The 22915-nt window shown below is 39.8% G+C and overlaps 2 protein-coding genes across 2 annotated transcripts; one reads left to right on the forward strand and one right to left on the reverse strand.

Moving 5' to 3' along the window:
* The first annotated feature begins 1309 nt into the window (after positions 1–1309).
* LOC117814452 (lysine-specific demethylase RSBN1L-like) lies at positions 1310–18181 on the forward strand. The gene is made up of 8 exons (XM_034685797.1): positions 1310–1936; positions 2177–2302; positions 2709–3379; positions 11466–11603; positions 12614–12756; positions 12939–13106; positions 13288–13399; positions 15708–18181. Exons 1-8 carry the CDS (start codon positions 1447–1449, stop codon positions 17373–17375), a joined length of 3516 nt encoding a protein of 1171 aa, XP_034541688.1. The 5' UTR covers positions 1310–1446; the 3' UTR covers positions 17376–18181.
* Positions 18182–19753: 1572 nt separating this feature from the next.
* Positions 19754–21322, reverse strand: tmem60 (transmembrane protein 60). Its single transcript, XM_034685810.1, has 2 exons — positions 21128–21322; positions 19754–20893 (listed from the first exon to the last, which is right to left on the reverse strand). Exon 2 carries the CDS (start codon positions 20806–20808, stop codon positions 20404–20406), a length of 405 nt encoding a protein of 134 aa, XP_034541701.1. The 5' UTR covers positions 20809–20893; positions 21128–21322; the 3' UTR covers positions 19754–20403.
* Between the last annotated feature and the right edge of the window lie 1593 nt (positions 21323–22915).

Raw genomic sequence — 22915 nt, forward strand, 5'->3', positions numbered from 1 at the left:
AACTCAATGTGCTTTACATTAAAACACAAGAGCACAATTAAAATGACAAATATGATGAAACAGAAAAGAAAGGATAATTAGAAATATATTAAAAGTAAATTTAAAGTGAGTTAAAAGAAGCTAAGATAGGAAGGCAGTGTCAAATAAAAAGTCTTAATCTTTGATTTAAAAGAGGTGAGAGTTGGAGCGGACCTACAGCTTTCAGGGAGTTTTTTCCAGATATGTGGTGCATAAAGACTAAATGCTGCTTCACCATGTTTCGTTCGGACTCTCGGGACTGAAAGCAGACCAGTACCTGATGACCTCAGAGGTCAAGATGGTTCATAAAGTAGCAGCAGATCAGCAATGAACTTTGGGTCTAAACCAGATAAACAAAAGAAAACAAGGTAAATAAACAAAAATAAATAATAATAATATTTTTTTTTAGATAACTTAAAAAAAAACCTGGAAGACAGCTCACGTCATCTCAGTTTTAATTATAGTTATATATAAAATAATTTGTTTTGGGGTAAAACATTGAATTAATTGGGATTTACTTTTCACAGAAACCAGAGAGAACAGACCTTTGCCCTTCCACCTGACCTCCTTAACGCCCCTCTTTTTTCTATTAAAGATAAAAACTGGAAAGAAGTGATATATTACTCAATATACATTCATTCATAGTACATTTTTGAGTGACAGGATGTAAGTCTGCCCCACCTCCTTCCCTCTTATCTGTTTCTCTCAAATATCAAACAAGTGGAGCACTTAAAACAAAATCCAAAAACTTGTCAACAGCTGAATAAATTTGATGAAATCTGATTATGAAACTTCTCTAAGATTTTATTCATAATTAACTTAATATATGCAATACTTGGAACCAAAGGAGATTTTATTTAAGTAGCAAGCCCACAAACCCCAAAATATATAGGTGCCAAAGAATTGTGACCCCTTCTGTCCCGCAGAGTGATTAAATGTGGCTTCATTTAACTGGTCTGCAGAAAATGACCCTACCTATATGAGCATGTGTCCGTGTTTCCTGTGCCTTTATGAATTAACCTACTGCTACTGATGCTTTTGATAATTAACTGTTCACTAACCCTAAACTTAGGAGTCATCTGGCAAAAAGAAAGGCAGAAAACTCATTGATTTTATATTTTCAAGGTTTTATTTCAAGATTAGCTACTATTTATGTCAGTTTATTTACTATAATGGACAAGGTGTACTAAAAACCAACAAATGGATGACATCTCACGACCCCCTATTCGTGTCTCGCGACCCCCCAGGGGTCCCGACCCACACTTTGGGAACCCCTGAGTTATAGCAGTGCAGTGCAGTTCGTTGTCCTGCAGGCTGTAAACAATCCTGTCCCTCCTTCGTGCGTCGTACGTCACGTGCCAAGCCCCGCCCCTGGCCTAGCTCTCGCGCAGCAGTTACGTATGACCGTAAAAAATAGAAACTTCCAAGATGGCCGAGGCCGTGGACTCCATGCATTTCGCAGCAAACAGCAAAACAAATTCCCCTAAACCCTTGATAGCTAAACGGCCGCCGGAGAGCCGACCGCAGTCTTCCAGCGACATTTACCCGCCGCCCCCTAAGAAGGTCCGGGTGGAGGAGAAGGGCCTGAAGCACAGGAAACTGAACGGAGAGGTGTGCGCAGGGGAAAAACACAACGGGAAGCAGAGTTGTGGTAGCCCAGCGAAATGGAGTTTCGGCCCGGCCAAGGCGAGCCACTCAACCGCCGCCGCGGTGCCAGTGACTCCCGCACGAAAAATCTTCAAAATCAGCAACTTCCTCGCCTCCCCTCCGAAAATGAAAAAGGCTAAGGAGAAACGGCACAAAGAGAAGGAGAAGAGCAGTGGGGCGCAGCGGAGCTCAGCCGTGAGTGTGGAGAGATTGAGCCCAGCTAGCTGCCATACAAAGACCGAGAACGGCGACATGAAAATGCTACAGAGAGGTAGGACAGCAGCCTGCTCACTACAACACTCTGTTTAACCCTTTTAGACTTACATTTAAAACTTTGCACAGGGTTATACTGACATTATAAATGCTTTATACAATTATTACATAATTCCTCCAACTACAGGCCCCCATGTTTATTAGGCCCAGATAGTGATATATACACGTGGAAATGTTTGTTCTGCTCCTCAGCATGGATGTAAGTGGTGTTTCACCTCTCTCTGTCCCCTCACCACAGATCCTCCCGTGAAGGAGAAAGAAAAGGAGAAGAAAAAGGAAAAGAGTAAAGACTGGAAAAATCATAGGGTGCCACCTTTACATGACATTGCAAGAGAAAACGGAGAGACGAATTCCTCACCGAAAGGTATGGATGAAATGTAACGTTGACCACATGAGATGAAAAGTTATTTGAATTAACTCAGACAACTGCTAACAACATTAGTCTGTTGGATATGTTTTGAGTTCATACAATGGACTAGGTTTGACTTCTCTCAAGTCACTACACACAACACACTACTTAAAACCAAGGCAAACACAATCAAATGATTTCTGACATCTTTTATAGGGAAAAAAAAAGTTGTGATGTTACATTAAAGCCCAGCTTAGTTGAACAAATGTACATATGTTAAACAAAGTGGTAAACATCTAAATATAATCCTAAGTATACTTAGCTGCTGCCTTGTAAAACCCCTTCTGCTACCTTTTTAAAAAGACTGTAAACAAAGCAAAGCATTGTTCTTAGTCTAAACTTGTTTTACCTTTCTTCACAGACTCGAAGGAGAAGCCCAAAGCTGGTTCAGATGAAGATCTCCTGCTGAAGAAGCTGAAGAAGAAAAAGAAAAAGAAGCACAAAGATGGCGAGCGGATGAAGGATAGACACAGTCGACCCAAAATGTATCATCGCTCATGTCAGACGGTGTGTTCAGGTGTGTCTCTGGGTCTTCCCGATTTTCTCGGTCGAGTAAATGGAAACAACAACAACAGCAGTCTACTCAACACCGCGACACCAACGCAACACCACCAGGATCCTGCTGCTACCTCTGCCTCCATCACTTCCATGGTCAGGGACAGGCTCGGCTACAGCTCCCCGGTGCACTGCGTCCCGACGCCGGGCCTCCCCGGTCTGGAGTTTGGCCATCTGATCCACATCGAGCAGCAGGCCAACGGAGGAGCGTCTGTAGCTCACGCCTACAGCGAGCAGCTCTCTTGTCTGTCTCCAGCTGAGATGCAGCGTTTTGCCCAGGAGTTTGTGACACTGTCGTTTAGCGAGGAAGACGGCCAGGCTGCAGGTTTTGTGATGGGTATCATCCATGGAGCTGCTTCCTACCTCCCAGACTTCCTGGACTACTTCTCCTACAAGTTTCCCACTGCGCCCGTAAAGATGGAGGTGCTCGGGAAGAAGGACATAGAGACAACAACCATGGTCAACTTCTACTCTCAGGTACGATTACTGCTTTTAATTACACTCTGTCCTCTTTTCAGCAGACAACTGGTGAGAGGGCTCGATGTGTTAGAGGACGCTGAAATGTCCACTTTGATTGTGTGAAGTGTCTGAAAGTGTGAGCAGCACAGACTCACAGGCCAAAACAACACATCAACAGCTTTCTTTGTGTTTTGAACTTTTTCGTGTGTCAGTCTTTGTCCATGAGTAGAGCTTTTCACGCTGCCTCAAGCTATATTTTCTCCTGAACATTCAAAGTGTTTCAGGTTGTCTCACAGAGCAGGATGCTTTAATGCTGCATGTCACATTGTCACTTAACATAACGCTTCATTGGAAAACTCTGCTGTTTGAGCTCTTGATAGCAAATGCAACACCTTCAGCTGGAGTTGTGCTTTTATGTCGGGCTCAGATGAGTCTTCTGAAGAAAGTTTGGTGCATGAGTTAAAACAGATGATCTCTTTGTAACAGTGTGACAGCAGCTGCGTGTAGATCTTCAGTGAGGACACTGATAACCGCTTTCTTTTTTTGTGATTTGGTTTTGAGTCAAATCAGTATCTGAAGAGTGAAAATGTATAAATGAACACAAGTCGCCATCCCTCCACTGTAACAAACAATTTGATGTTTTATTCCTGCATCAGTATCTCAGTGAGTATAAATAATCTATAAGGTTTTTGTTGTTCTTTAAAGCTCAGGAGTTTCGACTGTTACTCTTTATACAGAGTAGGTTTGGAGGAATGATTCCCTTGGTCATTTCAAACAATTAAATGCTCAGTCCTAATCTAAAACCCCGTCATATGAGAAAAGATATCAGAAGGATTTTTCTAGTCACCGACCAGAAGAAAAAAAATTCTGTGCACAAGTGCAGACTGCTAAATCTGACAAGTGTTTTAATAGCGCGTTTCTTATTAATGCTGGTAGAAAGAGCCTTTCTTTGAAAATGAACACTTTTATTCATAAACCTATAGTTTAGTTTTTTGGTTCACACTTCTTTCCATTGAGGTTTGTTTCCCCTTACTTATATGTTAAAGTTGTAAAGGATGTATATTTGCATAAAACTGATTTACTGTAACCGTACTACCAGTGGTGGACAAAGTGCACAGCTTCATTACTCAATTCAAAGTATAGATCCTCCAGGTCAGATATTACTCCAATACAAGTGAAAGTTGCTCTGTCAAATTATTACTTGAGTTAAAGATCTGGATTCTTAAAAAGTCTCAAAACTCTGTATTTTCACAAAGAGAATGACTAGGAGTACATTCTGTTACATTATGTTTATTTAGAAACCATTAATTGAAATCTCTAAAAACTGTACCATGGAATAAAATCAGCAACTAAGTTACTCCAAGCCCAGACAACTTAGTTTGAAATGTTCATCTGGAGTTAAACAAATGTTACGTAGCTCAACACACTCTCTCAGGTTGGACAGTGAATGTTTGTTTGTTTGTTTGGGCAGAGTGGGAAACAGGGAGAACATTTCAAACGATACGTATCATTCTTCATTTCAAAAACCTCTAACACGGGCTGAAGATATGGCCATGGGTGCTCAGGTGGAGAATTATAGCCATCATGACCACCTCTAAATGAGCTGCCTGATCTGACTGAAAGTTGCTCTGTGTTTGCTCCACGTTAAACCGAGGAGTCACACGATATACAGGTATGACTAAACCACTGAGACAAACAGAACTACACAAACACATTTTACTGTCTTAGGGATCAGATTTTAGAAAAAAGAAGGGAATTCATGAACTGACTTCAAAGCAAAAGTAGTGAGTAACTAGAGCATTTATAGAAATGTAGTGGAGTCAAAGTGATAAGTTCCCTCCAAAAATAATACTCAAGTAAAGCACAGATACTCATAAAATTTACTTAAGTACTGTACTCAAGTAAATTTACTTTGTTACTGTCCACCACTGTGTACTACTGATAAGTACAAGGTTTTTACTTTTTAGTTGTGTTTATGCACTTCCTTAAACCGAAGATTGAAATGTACCTCAGGCATCCAAAGTCTAATCACTGTCTCATACAGAACAACACTAGCAAAGAAACCTGAAACCTTGAGTGCAACGAGAGCAGACTTGACAGTAAAGAGCACAAGAGTTTGCATTAACTTCATGAAAGTTTTAACTGCTACATGGTAATAATGTGCACAGGGTTCTGGCGTAAAATGAACCCTGGAGCCCCCTTCCCCTCGTAATGACCACCAAAAACTTTAAAATCAAAACAGATATCAACTCCAAACGCTATACCAGCCACTTCCAGTTAGAAGCCAACACACCTTACAGCATGAATACAGATGCCCTCTACAGTTACCACACAGTTACATCTACTGATCACTCAGCTTTACACAAACCAAACTCCTCATGTGAGTCTGTGTCTGACTGTAGCTCAGACCATGTTTGTATGAATTGCTATATGTTTTTTTTGTAATGCTGGCCATCTTGATCCGCATATGAGAAACATCATGTTAAACAAAACATGAATCATAAGGTCTTTTTGCATTATTTTAAAGTAGAGGTGTGGAGAGCCTTTTTAACAGTGCACGTTGCGTATGAAGTATTAAAGTGATTAGAAAATAGCCATGCTGAGGTTATGCCTCTGGTAAAATGTGCACAAAAACAAACAGAAAATAAGTGATGTGAAACTTTCTTTATAATTAAATTTGAGGGGCAGCTAAAAAAAAAGATAGAGAACATCAACTAATAATTCCACAGAAAAAAACAAAACACAAAAAGCAATACAAATTATTTTTATAAAAATCCTTGTATCCAGAAGCATTGCAGAAACATTATTTGTGACCTGAGGCTGCTTTATTTCATGTTTTTTTTCTAGTTCTATCACCAAGTTTGTGTGTTTTACAGAAGATTGGACCTCTTGTAATGACTTTTATTCTCATTTTAAGGTGCATTTCAACCAAGAGTTCAGGGGCCCCCAGACCTACTCTCCCCGGAACAAAAAGGTTCCTGTGCGGCCATTGTTTTCTGCGTTTCGACCGCGGGCTGAAGTCCTGGGTAGATTGTGCAAATCAGCCCAGTGACGTATGGAGAAAAGAAATTATATTAAATAATATTTTGAAATATTAATAAAAAAACAAACTAGTATGCATTCCCAGGAACTCCCTCTGAGTTTCAACAACTGTGTAAACTCCACAAACACTGTTACGTTCAGCCGAAAGTCCCAGGACCTTTTAAAAGTACTACCCCCCTAGCAGGGCCTTTTCAGGGGGAGTTTATCTACCCCTGAACTAAATTTAGACCCTGGTTCCTCCGGTTGAAATGCACGTAGTTCAGGGGTAAAGTCCCTAGTTCCAGGGTAAAGTTCCTGTGGTCGAAAAACGCCCAATGATGCCCAATGATGACTCCAAAGGAACCCTAACCAGAACATTCAGAGCACCTTGAAAGAAGCGTAGCTAACACGAGGGGCAGCTCTCCTCACAGCCCCTTTGGATATGCTGTGAAACATGATGTCAAAATGCCAGCATATTATACACTCTTACTTAATAATACACTCTGGTTTCCTGACCTAAAATCAGTTCTTTACTGCTCCTGAACAGTATTTGGTATGGCAGCAGAACACAACTTGCTCTGTAAGCAAGAGTGGTGAGAAGATTGGATTTCCAGTTTTTTAAAAAAACCAACACCTTTAATTTAGATTTGTTTTGGGGGACGGGGGGGACGGGGTTAATAGATCATCATTTGATTGATTAGTTTATATAGTACTTGATGATACCAGACACCATGTTAAATGTCCATCCTGCAGCTCACTCACATTTTCTACTTCATCTTTCAACATGAAAGAGTACATTTAAATTTAGGTCAGCAAAACCCACATTTATTCAAGCCAGAGACCCCTCACTGGGAGACAGTGTTTCCAGGGAATTCCTCATGATTGTACTAATGCTTCAAGAGCTTTATTATTAGAAAAGACATTATTATTCTTGATTTCAGCTCTTTTGGTTTCATGACTTTCTCGACTGCCAGCATTTGGCAGATGTTGCATATCTAATACAGGCTTTTTAAAAAATGTCCTCCAGTTTGAGCATCACATTATTTAATTATGAGGACTGTCTCTTCAATGGCTTCAGTGTTTGGTCAGGTCTGGTCAGAGTGAGGGATTGACTCATGGCTGTCTTTGCTCTTAGACTGCCGTGTTGCATCTGAATCAAGACTTTATAAAAGATGAGCTGAAAAGTTTTTCCCACACAGATGAATTGTTGCATCTTTAAAATTATCTATCTATCTATCTATCTATCATCTATCTATCTATCTATCTATCTATCTATCTATCTATCTATCTATCTATCTATCTATCTATCTATCTATCTATCTATCTATCTATCTATCTATCTATCTATCTATCTATCTATCGCTGAAGGAGAGCAAAGTGAGACAAATATGAACGATGAAGACATTGTGTTGAAGAACACCTTAAGTGGTGTCATTTTGAAATGTTTTTGATTCTGCCAAGACAATTAGTTATAACCACAGCACTGTCTAAAACTAAAAAAACAACAGAAAGAAAGAGACATCAACTCCTGCATACAACACTTTTTTAGTAATTACATCCAGTATTTATAAGTATTTACCAAGCGGCAACCTCTGGTCTAAAAATATGAGTCCAATGCGGAAGTGTTAAAAACTGCAGTTCATCAAGGATCCGCTTGAGGCTGGCTCCGGAAGTACTGGAAACCACATACACACCAATTAAAAAAGGCTGATCTTTACAGCAGAAATAAACATGTTTACAGCCTGGTACAAAAGACAACTGTAGTCTGGATAGCTCATTTCTCGATCGGCACACACTGTGAGGGGGGTGAATTTTTTCTAACATGGCAATTTTGAAGATATTGAGATTACAAGTCCTCCAATGAGAGGCACAGCTGACTTGATTGACAGGCAGGAACACTGTAGCTGTTGGCGAGGAGGCTCAAAGCCCGCCTCTTTACATCACAATCGCTCGACAGCAACAATAGGGCTGCCACCGACGATTGGCCTCAAAACAGCTCTTCACAAACAGATGGGTGATGTCACGGATACTACGTCCATATTTTATTCAGTCTATGGTATTTACACACACCAAAATTTTCCTCATATGATGCAGGCCTACCCCAAAATGTTGTTAGCCATGACCATAATCGATGAGAATAAAATAAAAAAAAAGGATACAGATCTCTGGTCATCGACAGTACTCACTCTGCCTTTTAAAGACTAACACATTTAGCCTGATGAACACAGTGATAACATCAACAAATATTTTCTGTTTCTCAAATACTTTGACTTAACAGGGAAACGTATCCATTTGTTGAATAAGGTACCACAGACTCCAAAGCCTTTACTGTAAGCGGACTCATTCCTACTGTCGTACTTGCCCCCCCCCTTATGGCCCAAAGGAAAAACCCTTACGTGTAGTTTATTGCATAGCTTATGTAAGTGCCTGAAATATGCACAGCACCACAGTTTCATCGCATTGCCTCAAGGATGTTGCACACAGACCCCGGGGGGGCTTCACTTCTTAATTTGACATCACCAACAGTCTCATCTACTGATGTCTCACTGCGGCACCTTTTGTTTTCTTTGTTTTGTTCTTTTAACGGCTTTTAATCAAGTGGTTACGCGGTAAACAATGTCAAAAACACTTTTAGGTTGGGAATATTAAGAAATAGCAAAAAAAAGCGTTTGGAAATATCCCGTACATTTGTTCATTTCAGGACACATGTAGGGGTTGATCTCTGGCTGTATTGAGTGATTGATGCACTATGTGTCAGTGCTAGGGATGCAACGATATCAAAATCTCACGGTATGATATTGTCACGGTATTAAGGCCACGGTGAGGTATTATTGCGGTATTGTCAAAAAAATAAGATGACTTTGGAAAAAATGTCCTAGTGTGGAAAATTAAGTGCCAGGAATGATAAGGATAAACACGCTTACTGTAATTGAACACAAACATAATGCTCAAATGTTCTGATCACATTTATTACTACCAACAGGTATTTTCAAGTGCAAAGAACAGTGCAGGCACATCCAGTGTTTCAAGTAACAAGCAAAAAAAAAAAAAAAAAACTTTCAGTTGAGCGTCTTTAAACAGACAATGTAAACATCCAGTGTTTTTAAATTGTTTGTTAAAGTTTCGCATTAACTTGCTGGCTCTATTGAACCCTCACAGTGCCTTTAAGTCAGCACTTGTTGTCATTACCAGTTGACAACATCTTAATACTTGCCTATATACAATTTACTTATTGGGCTGAGAGTTGGCATTTTTTCCCTTTTAATCAGTGACATTTCTAATACAGTGACACTAACAAAGCAGTCAAAGAGTTAATTTGGAGGTAGCAGGTTCATTTTGCACATTTTAACTCCACACGTAGGACACTTTATTATTTTTCTGTGTGTAGAGGATCCTTTAATGTCCCTAAGGGGGAATTTGGCCTACAGAAGCCGTCAATAATAATTATTACAGAAAAGCAAAGCAATGATTTAAAGTAAGTGCTGAAAAGTAAAGATGTGCACATTCAAGGGCAAAGAAGGATTATGAAGCAGAGGAAGAGAGGCAGCAAAAGACAACTGTGCCAGGTCAAGGTCTCTCATCATCGCTGAAATCGTCTCACAAATCATCAAGTGAAAGCAGAAAAATATGTGACAGACCTACAGCCAGAAGTGGGCTGATCTAAAAATCGAATAGATCAGTGATGTCGCTCGGTGTCTCTGGTGCATTAAAATCGGAAAGGATGCAGTAACTTACCATGCATCCCAAGGACGCTCCTCACTGTCTTTTTTATACAGTACACACATTGTAAATCATCGGAGGAGCGGGCTGCAGATACTTGGGTTCAAGCCCTGAATGTTTTCTCTAATGCGCAGAAACTTCCAGGTTGTTAATAGAACTATAGCTCCATGTCAGTCATTTATTTCAGGTGAGTGAATGTGTTTGTAGCAGAGAGTCAGTGAGGTGACTAAGCACTTAAAGGAAATGTTTCAAAAAATGCCTCAAAACTGCCTCGTCAAATCCCTTGCAAAGAGTTAAAGTTGGTTCTACAGTATTTATCACAGGGGTTGTGTGACTGTCTCGTCCATCATGTCACCAAAAGGGTAAAGAGAAGCTTTGTTGTAATTAGAGTTGTCACAATACCAGAATTTTGAGCTTCTATATGATACTAGTAAAAAATCCAATGATATTGATACCTGGGAAACCTGTTTTGATACCACGGCAATTATCAGACTACCCGATTCACTGTCTTTCAGAGGAATACAACATAGATCTCAGTGTGTTTTGACCACTGTCTCTCTGAGGCAGTCTTTCATTCCTCAGAGCAACAAATACCTAGATTGAAATAGTTGTGTGTTCACATTTTCCTCTCTTAATGTGTGTTGATGTTGAGAGTCTTGGGTTCGACAAAAGACTTACATGGGACTTCTTTGAATCAAGGATTCTCCTCCTCCTCTCCTCGCCCATGTTGTCTTTATCATCCTCTGAAAACCTCTGACCTGTTGACTCCGGGCCTGCCTCTGCTCTAAATGAAAGTATTTTGTCATAGTTAAGTTAAAAAGTGTTTTATTCTGAAAATTAACCGGATGTTTTAATTTTGTTTTGGTGCCTGACTTCCTGTCCCACTCCATCTGCTCTGTGCTGAATTTATGCGTCGTGCTCCGGCATCCGGCAAAAATAGAAGTCTTGCGTATCTGATCCGTTGTATTCAGAGCTGCCGGATCAGAGACGCAGCCGGAACGCACAGAGCGTATCCAGAGGAAGTTAACAGATTGACTAGAATAGAAACCTATCAGATCTGGTGCCGTGACGGATCAGAGACGGACCGGACACGGATCTGGTGGAATTTGGCCTTTAAATCTTTGTATTTAACTGGCATGGAGATGTTGCAAGTCTTCCTTAATGAGAGGCACAGAGTAAAGACATGTGAATCGCCCACTGACTGTGCAAGCCTTAGTTAGAAGCATAAATGTTGCACTTGTTTTAAATAGCTGTGTGTAAACTGACAGTGGAGAAATGTCAGGCTCAGTTTTGGACCTGACAAAGTTCAAACCTTTTGAAACAGGCTGAGTCTGACCTCTTCTCTCTGTGGTCCCTCCTGCAGGTGAAGCGGACATACTCCCAGGGAACGTACCGTGCCGGGGCCATGCGGCAGGTCAGTCTGGTCGGTGCTGTGGATGAAGAGGTTGGAGACTACTTCCCAGAGTTCATCAACATGTTGGAGGAATCTCCCTTTCTAGAGGTTAGTATGTGTGTTAGTTTTGTTGACTGTACATTAGGGCTGCAACTAACGGCTATTTTGATAGTCGACTATTCATAGATTATTAAAATGATTATTCACATAATCAGATATTTATTTTATTATTTATTATTTAAAAGGACCGTGCATATTAATTAACACTTCTGTAAATATGCCAGAGTTAGCCAAAAGGCTAGTTTACATCAGTAGCCCCTTGCCAGATGTAAAAAAGGCAACAATCAGATATTGACTTGCACAATAACTTAATGGTTCTTATTTAATGGTCAGCTTTTGAATCCAACATTGCTCTTTTAAACTCTAAACATGCAATTAAGAATTCATGTAAGACATGATTTAGTATCAATGTGTAGCATGGTAAAAGTTGATCCACTGTTTCGTGCAGGAGGAAGAAAAATATGAAGTGTTATAAGGTCAAAATTCTAAGGTGAGAAACTGAAAATGTAAAACTCACAGTGTCGCTCTAACTTTGGACCATAAAGTCCAAAGTCAACATATCTTCTCCTCAGAATCTCGTGCATTACTGACGTGCTCCCATGATGAGCAAATTCTGCTTTATAGATCTTGGAGGATGCTTTTTATCTGCAGCACTGAGTCAAATGCTCCCAGACTTCAGAAATGTTATGACATGATTGTGTTGCATAGGTCAACACCATGCTGTTTTGTTTACCTGCTGTGTCATGGTTTTGCATGGGCTACATTGTATTTAGCAGAGATGGTAAGGATGCCAGATGTATGACTCCTCAGTAATTTATTCACTATGTTATGTGTCATTCTCAGCAAAGATAGTAAAGATGCAAGATGTCTCACTCCTTAGCAATTCTACTTTGGAAAATGATCATATGTCTGCAGACAACATGAAAACATGTACGGTGACGTCACCAATGACTCATTAAGTCTCTCAGTGACTAATTTGGTCGACTACAATGACGAATAGTTGCACCTCCACTGTACGTGCCTGTCTCATGTTTCGTCTTTTTACCCTGTTAATGTAGCGGACTCTGCCCTGGGGAACTTTCTCCAGTCTGCGGCTGCAGAGCCCCACTGAGAGCGATGATGGCCCCATCATGTGGGTCAGACCTGGAGAACAGATGATCCCTATGGCAGACATGCCAAAGTCACCCTTCAAAAGGAAAAGGTGGGTCCGCACATTCGGTCTACAAATGTTTGACGGTGCACAGGTGTTATAATCTTCCAGGCAAACCCATCGAAAAAGGCTCAAACTAGAGAACAAGTGAAATACTTTCAGCTCACCATTTAACTTCAGGTATTTTACCATAACTGAACTATCACTGACTACTGTGAATAAATGTGTTTCAGGTCCACAAATGAAATAAAGAACCTGCAGTATTTACCCAGAGCCAGCGAGCCCCGGGAGATGCTGTTTGAGGACCGGACGAGAGCCCATGCTGACCACATTGGTCAGGGGTTCGAGAGACAAACGACTGCTGCTGTCGGCGTGCTGAAGGCTGTGCGCTGCGGAGAGGAGTGAGTACACAGTGATGTCTATTTACCTCATCACACAGTTCACGTTAATACTTGTATGCTTTTTCTCTGAGTACACTAGCTGTGTTGGACAATGAACAGTTGCTATGTGTAAAAAAAGCTGTTAGTCTTGCTGTCTTTGTTGGTTTGATTGGTAAACAGGACTTTTTGTGTTGCCTTACAGCAGTGATGCTCCTGCCCGGATCACCAAAGATGTTGTGTGTTTCCACGCTGGAGATTTCCCAGATGTGGTGATGAGACTGCAGCTGGACCTTCATGAACCTCCACTGTCTCAGGTGGGTTACATTTATGAATGGTTCCCAGTATGACACAATGGTTTAAATAGACGTCTTTTTTCTGCCTGTCTGATCCAGTCGTTTAATTATCATTTACAGCTGCACATACTGTATCAACATGAACAATAAACCAAACAGCTGTAATATAAAGGCAATATCTCTTCTCCATCGCTGCGACAGCTTTTCTTAAATTTCCTCGTCATTATGATTGTAAACATTTGTTTATTGGACAGAGGACAAAAAAACTATTGGTAATATAATAAACTGCTAAATTAACTTCAGGCCAGGTTGTTTCAGTGCACCGCCATCACACACCTGATGATTGAGGAACATACAATGACACTACAGCTGACACAGCACAGCTACAACTGAGGGGCGCCGTTTGTAAAGTTGTGCACACTGAAAATAACAGCAACAATTCTCCACATTCAGCCCCAAGCGTTATAACAACGTTATGAACAACGAGTGAATTTTAAAGTCACTTTTTTATCACATTTAGAGGAATATTTGTGATCTTCTTCACAATTAACTTTGTGTGAAAAATATATTAAGTTCAATTTTTGTTAAATCCAAATGATAAATCTAAATGTTCAATATAAATCTTAATTTTAAATATTAAATCTACCCTGCCGCATATCAGCTAAATATTTAGGATCGCGGAGCAACATTTAACATTTAGATTTAACATTTAACAATTCTATTTAGATTTAACATTTAGATTAAACTTTTAACATTTAGATTTATATTTAACATTTAGATTTATATTTAACATTTAGATTTAACTTTTAGATTTAACATTTAGTTTTATATTTAACATTTAGATTTAACATTTAACATTTAGATTTAGATTTAGCATTTGGATTTAATAATGATTTTATCTTAATATATTTTTCACAACTAAATTAAATGTGAAGTAGATCACAAATATTCCTCTAAATGTGATTAAAAAAAGTGAGTTTAAAAATTCACTCTACATTTTTATGGAGAGTTTTGGAGCTACATGTGGAGAATTGTTGCTGTTATTTTCAGTGTGCACAACTTTACAAACGGCGTCCCATAATACAACTGCTTCATAAACAAACTCAACAACTACAGTTTTGACATGTTTTATTAGTCCAACAAGCTAGCATTAGCTTAGTATGTTGTGTTTCCTGACTGAGATGTGGTAAGCATGTAACAAGATACATACTTGCCCGCACATATATTTGCACTATATATACTGTTAGGGCTGCACAATTATGGCCAAAATGATAATCACGATTATTTTGACCAATATTGTAAATGCTAAATGGTTAAAAAACAACCTACTTTAATTTCAATTAAAAATGCTAAAAATAACTTCCCATGAGTCTTTGGAAAAATATTTTTTCTTTTGCAACTTCTTCATTCAAACTATTCTCTTTCCAAATTTACAAACAGATCAAACTTTTTACAGTTTTTGTGCAAACTCTTTGAAAGTGTTTTTTTTTTTGTACCAAAGTTAAGATCACATGAGCCCAGACGGCTGCTGTGCAGTGGTTAATCCCCACAGTAGCATCAATTCTCTTCATATAGGACACAAACCAACGGCATGAAGTCAAGTTCAGAGTCTTATCACGATTATTAATCATGATTATTAATAGATAAAACATCTGTATTTTTATTGCACTACTTTTAAACAAACCATATGTGAACCGTTTTCAGCGCAAAATGAAACTTTAAATAAGAATAAATGACAAATAATTAAAAAAATAAAATTTACCCAAGAATTTAAAATTTACCAAGGGCTAAATGAATACATATGCTATTACAGAGTGCAATCACGAAGTGCAACTCAATGGAAACAATTCCAGCTTATACAGAAAAGGCATGTGTGAAATATTATTATCTGCTCGTGAATATGTTTTTACGAGCTCTCCCATTCTGACATAAATTATAAATATCGCAGACGATAACGCTAATTTAATCGTGGCGGCCAAAATCGTGATCACGATTAAAATTAGATTAATTGTGCCGCCCTATATACTGTATATATGTTTAGATTTTTAAAGTTGCGTTTACAGCTTTAAACATTTTCCCAAAGTGCTTTGAATGTCATGTCATGTAGCTTGGAGCACAAAAAGGAAACAGAGAGCTTTTCTTTGACCTCTAAAGTGCCATGTTGTCTCTTTTTTAATTAGTTTAGAGGGGAACAATTTCCTACTGCAATACTGTTACTGCTGAAATATGATGAGAATCAGCTCTTTTCTTTCTCTGTGCAAGAATGAAATATTTGCTCATTTTACTGAGGAATTACTGAACCTTATGTGTCCCTGATGTGACTCCACAGTGTGTGCAGTGGATCGACGATGCCAAGCTGAACCAGCTGAGGAGGGAGGGGATTCGATACGCCCGAATCCAACTCTACCATGATGACATCTACTTCATCCCCAGAGGAGTTGTCCATCAGTTCAAAACTGTGTCTGCTGTCTGCAGTCTGGCCTGGCATATCAGACTCAAACAGTATCACCAACATGAAGAGAAGGAGGAGGAGGGGGAGGACGAGGAGGAGGAGGAGGAGAAGTGTGCACCCAGAGAAGACACACTTCATACTAAAGAGGAGAAGGAAGACCAGGAGGAGAGTGTCCCTAATGTACAGACAGTGATGAAGCAGGAGGATGAGGATGCTGAGGGCCCTCAGTCACAAGCTACAGCACAGATTTTCAAGGAGGAAGAGGAAGAGAACAGAGCTGAGACAAAGGATTTGACAATGACACAGCCTCTACCGACCGTCAAACAGGAAAGAGATGAAGATGTAGTCAATAGCACACTAACAGAGCCTAAAGCTGAGGAGAAGGAGAAAGAGGAGGGTATGGAAGGAGGAGATAGAGGTGCAGAGTCACAGCAGAAGGGCCAGGAGGAGGGGGGAGTAGACAGTCCACCCTTAAAGTCACTACAAGTTAAGAAGGAGGTCGATGTGGAAGAAGAGAGGCACCAAAAGGTAACGACACCAGGTCAGGGACTAAAAGAGAAAACTAAAGAAAGCATAACCAGCACTTACAACACACATCAAATCAAAAAGGAGAAAGATAAAGGAAAGAGGGAGAAGGATGAAAAAGAGAGGTTTAAAGAAAAGGAGAAGAAAGACAAAGAGAGGAGTAAAGATAAGGACAGGGATAAAAAGGACAGGGGGAAAGACAGGGATAGAGAAAAGGATAGGGGAAGAGAGCAGGAAAAAATGAAGACTGAGGGAGGCAGAGAGGGCAGTGCAGCCACGCAGCCTGTGCAGCAGATAAGGAAAAAAGAGGAAGAGGAGCTGACAAAAGAGGGCAGCAAAGCCTCTCAGACTTCCCTGCCTGCGCAGAGAGACGAGAAGTGGGCCAAAGAGTGGGACTCAAAGACGCAACCTCATGTCAAGAAAGAGAAGGAGCACACAGGGAGTGATAAAGAGAAGGGAGTGTCTCACAGAGAGGAGGCCCGAGACGCCAGCTCACATAAACACAAGTCTTCACACGGGAAGAAGGAGAAGAGCGGGCACAGGGATGGAAACACATCAAGCACGTACTCAAAGCCAGGAAGAGAAGACGGAAAGATGGGAGCTCCGAAACCCGCGAACATTCAGATTAAAAAAGAAGGAAAAAAGGATAAAGACGTGAACAGTAAAGAGGAGAAAAAGAAGCCTTCCTCTGGTGGCGCTCCACCAGAACACAAACAACCACGGACGCTCATCACCTTTGACCTCTTTAAGCCCATGGAGGCTCACCAAACTCTGGCTCTTTCCTTAACAGACAGTCGGCCTAAGAGCCATCACCACAGTGACTCTCGAGGCTCTTCCTCAAAGCCTGGCTCTGAATCTCGGACACTTGTGCCCTCTAAAGGACCAAAAGTAAAGGACTCAGTGCAGGGAAAACCTGCCACACCTCTACAGGACACTCGGCCACAGCAGCACTCGTTAAAACAGCCCCTTAAAACACACACACCCCAAACACAGAAAGACACTCTTAATATGAATGTCTAGATGTCCAGTCTTCTTTTTTTACTGTACAACTTCCGCTGAGGCTTTGTTAAAGTACTTGAAGAGGCATCCTTTCTTCAGACGTCACCTGGACCTTTTTAATTTGTAATAATGAGAAGGTGCATTCCCTTTCTTTGCCGACACACTTCATCCAGTGATGCATCGAAGAGAAGATGCACTCATCAAGTATTTTATCAACGCCTAAGAATGTAAGCTAAGTAGCTCACTTCACGTTTGTTAGCGAATGTATGTAGGCTCTATATAAACTGTTATGTGACCCATGTGTCAGTGCCTGTGCACTACTTAGCTTCGCTCTTCAAGCACCTATTTTAGGTACTGGACTTGCCAATCTGAAAACAACCAAACACACTCCTAGCTATAGTAAATACTCATCCTCACTGTATCTGATATTTCAGGAAGCCGCCGCGCTGACACTGAAATCCTCTTTGCCGCGTCGCTTCAGTTGACGGGGTTTTGTTTTTAACACTCCAACATCGGAGCAAGTCGTTGTTTTCAGACTGGAAGTTATTTGACTCACACAGGGCTGTAAATGATACTGTATGTACCAAAACTGTACAGTATAGATGTTATTAGCACCAATGTGAGAAAATGTATACAGAAATTGCATATATTTTTTGTAAGACAAGTTTTATTTTCCATAGAACTTATTTATATCATTTACTGTCTGTTTTTATTTGAAACCAATGTATGTGAAAAATTTGTTGTAAATACATTTTATTTCCTAAGATAAGACTTGGTAGTGTGATTTATACTCTGATCAGAACCTCTCAATAAATGGTTCAAAAATATGACTTGGTGTGTCTCTCCTGCTTGTCATTTAATTGTGGATTTAATATTTCTCAGGCAGCTGGGGTCCATACATTAAGCACTAAAAACCGCTTTGGTGCCACACAAAATCTCTCAGTCCCTTTCAGTTTATGTCAGGATGAAAATTCCCTTCTACTTGTGCTGTACATACAGTGTGAGGCTTAACATGGGATGCCATAACACTAAACCGTTAGATATATAAATGATGGCTGTTCTTTATAAATATTTACATAACATTATCTTTCAGGCTATAGCTTTTGACAATAATGTGATCCCAAGTTTTAAAAAAACATAACAGATGTGTATCAAAGATAGGGTTAAAACTTTCCATGGGAATAAACCAGGAATTTACTAAATTGAAGGTTGGCTCTTAATAGGGAACTTATAATAATATAGTTGGGGGAAATATATTTTAGCATAATCCTGACTAAAACAACCAGATTTTATGCAAGTACAGTTGAATATCTATGCAGAGCCATCCTCAACAAGGCTGGACAGTGACACTGAAGAGGAAAAGTCGGGGTTGGATGTTGAGGAAGTGGACATGGAGGATGTTGATGAGACCCTGGAGGAGCCCATTGCCTGAAAGGGTTTAGCAAAAATGCAGAGGCAAGGCTTGAGAAGCTTGAGGGAAGATTATTTTTTATTTGCATGTTGAATGGGACCTTTTTGGAAGGAGAGCGGCTCTTCATTTAACATTTTGAATGGGAATGGGATCGCATTTTTGGGTCGGAGGGATGAGTAATATTGAACTCAACATCCATGTTTTTGTTCTTCAATGAAATATTTGATTGCTCAATAAAATATTTAACACTTGATAAAGTTCTAGTTACAAATAAATCTGTTTTATTGTATTATTTTGGATGGATGTCTGCTTATAACAAAACATATTTATGCTTGGATATGATACCTTTCCATTAAATGACCCTCAATTCCCAGTTAATTCCCATAAATTCCAATTTGGAATATTTCCAGAATTCCCCAGCTTAACTTCCCATGGAAATCTACAGGAACATTTCCACTCCTTTGCAACCCTAGTTACAGATCTATCTGTTTACACCAACTGTATTTTTCAAAACCATATACCTAGAAGAAGGTACGGAGGGGGTCAATGTGGCGGTTTGTCACTGTTCATTGACAGTAACCGACAGTTATTGACGAGAAGCCCTTTACCACAGTAAGGGATTTAAAAACCTTTGCACTGCATGACTATGAACATATTTTTTAACGCTACATTTAACCTTCAAATCTACTTTGGTTAATAAGTCGTATATTTTACCTGTGACCAGGGCGTAAAATTAACACCCCCGCCAAGCGCCAATGGCAGCTAAAAAATTAGTTTGCCGTGTAAAACAAAAACACACATCCGCCAGTGGACGATTTTTTTATTTGGCTGGTGAAAAGTATTTTTGGGTTGGTACATTTTTGGAGGTCACTAGCCAATGGTGAGATGAGGTAAAAAGTTAATTTTATGCCCTGCCTGTGACTCATGCTTTAATGCAATTGTTTGAAATGTATGTGGCAAACATACAAAAAAATGACATCACTCTTTCTATTTCTCACTCTGGACTTTAAACATATTCCAATTTGGTAGACATTATGCAGCCTTGGTGAAATGAATACATGCCATAAGTCATGTGTAAGCTGACATGTTGGGAGGTTTGCGAGTGTTTTACAGATGTGTTAGACTTTAACAGTGATTTCACAAGCAGGTACAATGTGGTTCAGTGACACACAGTGCCAGCTAGTGCAGATTGATAAGTCTGCACTGTCAGTTAACACACAATAAGATACCCTATAAGTATTTATGCTCAACATATGAGCTCTCACCCTGATAAGTAACACTGTCCAACTATGGACCAACAGCTGGAATAGCAAAGATGCAGTTGAACCAAATAGCTTGGTGACGCTTGTGCCTTATAATATTGATGTTTTCCATTATTAAACCACCAAGTGCATAACGGTTAACACCTAAAGTCTATGTCCTACACTGTGACTTAAAGTGACTGAGCAAAAACTGAATGTGGATTATGACATAGACACAGTTTAATGCTGGATCAACCAGGGCGGACTGATACCTGATCCAATTGATCGAGTCTTCACAGTCCCTGATACCAATCCACTGGATCAGTTGATGCATCCCAAGAGAGTTTTGTGAATGTAAAGCTTTTCCCTTAAAAAACGTATTGCAGAGTCTTCTAGTTCAGTCTCTCCTGTAGTGGAAAACACTGTGTCCTAGCTCCACCAGGGCTCCACCCAGAAGCACCCACAGAGGCACACATACCACGCTGACCCACATCTCAAAGAGTCTCTCCAGGTGTGAGCACAGTGTCACACAGAAGGCCAGTTTCAGCAGCAGGGCCGTCAGGTACCACAGCCTCTTCTTCAAACTCTGCTCTCCATCTCTGGGGTCAAAGTCCGGCTTACAGCGTCCTGCCATCTTCACTATCAGCATGAGGATGAGGATGGTGTCAAAAGTCCAGACAGGGAGGAAGATGAGGAACCAGTTCCAATGAATCTTAGAATCCAGCTTGAGGACCAGCATTATAAGGAAGATGAGGGCGAATATCCAGGAGAGGAGCACCCGCTGGGCCAGGGACATCTTCATCCACAGAGGTCAGGCGCAGAGCCGCAGTCACCCACACCAGGAGAGACTGAGGAGCAGAGCCCCAGAGAGGACACACACACAGGCTCTGAAAATACACACAGGAGAGTTACTCTCACTCTCATAATGGAGTTATTCACATGAACTATACAACCAAATCTGAAAAGACATCAAACTCCCACCACAAGCGTCAACACATTCATAAATATGCATTTTGTTAAAATGTTGATGTTACTTCAGCTCAGACCGGAAGCTCCCCACTGTGGCTAGCTCCAGCTAACTACAACCCAAACAAAACATTGTACAAAGAAAGAAGTCTTACCGTGGAGGCTCGAAAATAAACCTTGATGGAAGACCAACTCTCCACCAAACAGAAAAGCGTCCGTACTTGATAAAAGAGTGATGTATTTCTGTATTACAGCTGCTCAATAACAGCGAGGAGCTCCGGCTGTTTGGCTTTTCACTGTCTGCAGCCTCCAGAGTAACAATCATCTTCCGGTTTGTCTTTTCAAAATAAAAGCACGCTCTTTAATGAGAAGGAGATTTTCTTCTGATAGATGCATGCTATGTTTCCGGTAACATTTATTATTAAACCAAAGTTTACAGAGGAACTTTGTTTATCACCGCTGGGCTGTACCGAATGAGTGAGTCTGACAGTAAAGCTTAAGTTGTATACCACTTTTAAAACTGTCGGGAAATTCTTACAAATGCAATGGAAACAAATCAACATGAAACATGAAACCCTAATGCCTGATTTATTTTGTTTTATAGTGATTTTTTTTTTTCTTTAATCGCGATTTTAAATAAACACCAGATGACCACGTCAAATTCCTTGTGTGTGCAGCTCACTTGCAATAAAGCTATCTAGAATCTTGAATCTTGAATCTTGAATCTTGATTCTTGAATCTTGAATCTTGATTCTTGAATCTTGAATCTTGAATCTTGAATCTTGAATCTTGCATCTTGAATCTTGAATGATAGACAGTGGTGGACAAAGTACACAGCTTCATTACTTAAGTCAGAGTATAGATCCTCCAATTCAAATATTACTCCAATACAAGTGAAAGTTGCTCTGTCAAGTTATTGAGTTAAAGTAATGAAGTACTTGCTTTTAAAAATACTTATGTATTCATAGTACTTCTTAAAAAAATCTTAAAACTTTGTATTTTCAAAAAGCATGACTAATGTAGTCAAGAATACATAGGAGTACATTCTGTTACATTCTGCTTATTTAGAAACCATTACCTGAAATCTGTAAAACTATACCATGGAATGAAAATAGCAACTAAGTTACTCTGAGAACAGACAACTTAGTTTGGAATGTTCATCTGGAATAAAACAAATGTTACGTAGCTCAACTATATTACTACTCAATACTACGTCCATTATTTATACAGACTATGAGCTCAACACACTTTCTCAGGTTGGACAGTGAATTTTTGTTTGTTTGGGCAGAGTGGGAAACAGGGAGAATATTTCAAAAGATACGTATCATTGTTAATTTCAAAAACTCCTAACACGAGCTGAAGATATGTCCATGGGTGCTCAGGTGGAGAATTATAGCCATCATTACCACCTCTAAATGCCTGATCTGAGTGAAATCTGCTCTGTTTGCTCCACATTCAACCCTGGAGACGCACGATATACAGGTATGACTAAACCACTGAGACAAACAGAACTACACAAACACATTTTACTGTCTTAGGGATCAGATTTCAGAAAAGAGAAGGAAATTCATGAGCTGACTTCAAAGCAAAAGTAGTGAATAACTAGAGCACTGATAGAAATGTAGTGGAGTAAAAAGTACAATAATTGTCTTCTAAATGTAGTGGAGTAAAAAGTGATAAGTACCCCCAAAAATAATACTCAAGTAAAGTACTCAAGTAAATTTACTCCGTTACTGTCCACCAATGATGATAGACACTCGTTTTCCTAGAGTTGAATAATCACAAAAAAAAAACATAGAAATTGTCTCATTAGTGTGGACGATCCATGGTATGTCATGGTCACCATGGTCACCACAAAATTATCGCTTAAAATATGTTTTCTACTGATATCTTGTTGAAAGGTGAGACTGGGGAGTCAGTGTTTTTAAAATCCTGATTAAGAC

Source organism: Notolabrus celidotus, chromosome 6 (assembly GCF_009762535.1).
Source record: "Notolabrus celidotus isolate fNotCel1 chromosome 6, fNotCel1.pri, whole genome shotgun sequence".
Taxonomy (NCBI): Eukaryota; Metazoa; Chordata; class Actinopteri; order Labriformes; family Labridae; genus Notolabrus; species Notolabrus celidotus.

What these genes read in the sequence shown, in the direction of transcription:
- LOC117814452 (XM_034685797.1), top strand. Translation starts at nt 1,447, where the DNA reads ATGGCCGAGGCCGTGGACTCCATGCATTTCGCAGCAAACAGCAAAACA. An exon ending in GACGAATTCCTCACCGAAAG is followed by an intron (nt 2,303 to 2,708) that starts GTATGGATGAAA and finishes CTTTCTTCACAG; the next exon opens with ACTCGAAGGAGAAGCCCAAA. An exon ending in TCACCCTTCAAAAGGAAAAG is followed by an intron (nt 12,757 to 12,938) that starts GTGGGTCCGCAC and finishes AATGTGTTTCAG; the next exon opens with GTCCACAAATGAAATAAAGA.
- tmem60 (XM_034685810.1), bottom strand. Translation starts at nt 20,808, where the DNA reads ATGAAGATGTCCCTGGCCCAGCGGGTGCTCCTCTCCTGGATATTCGCC.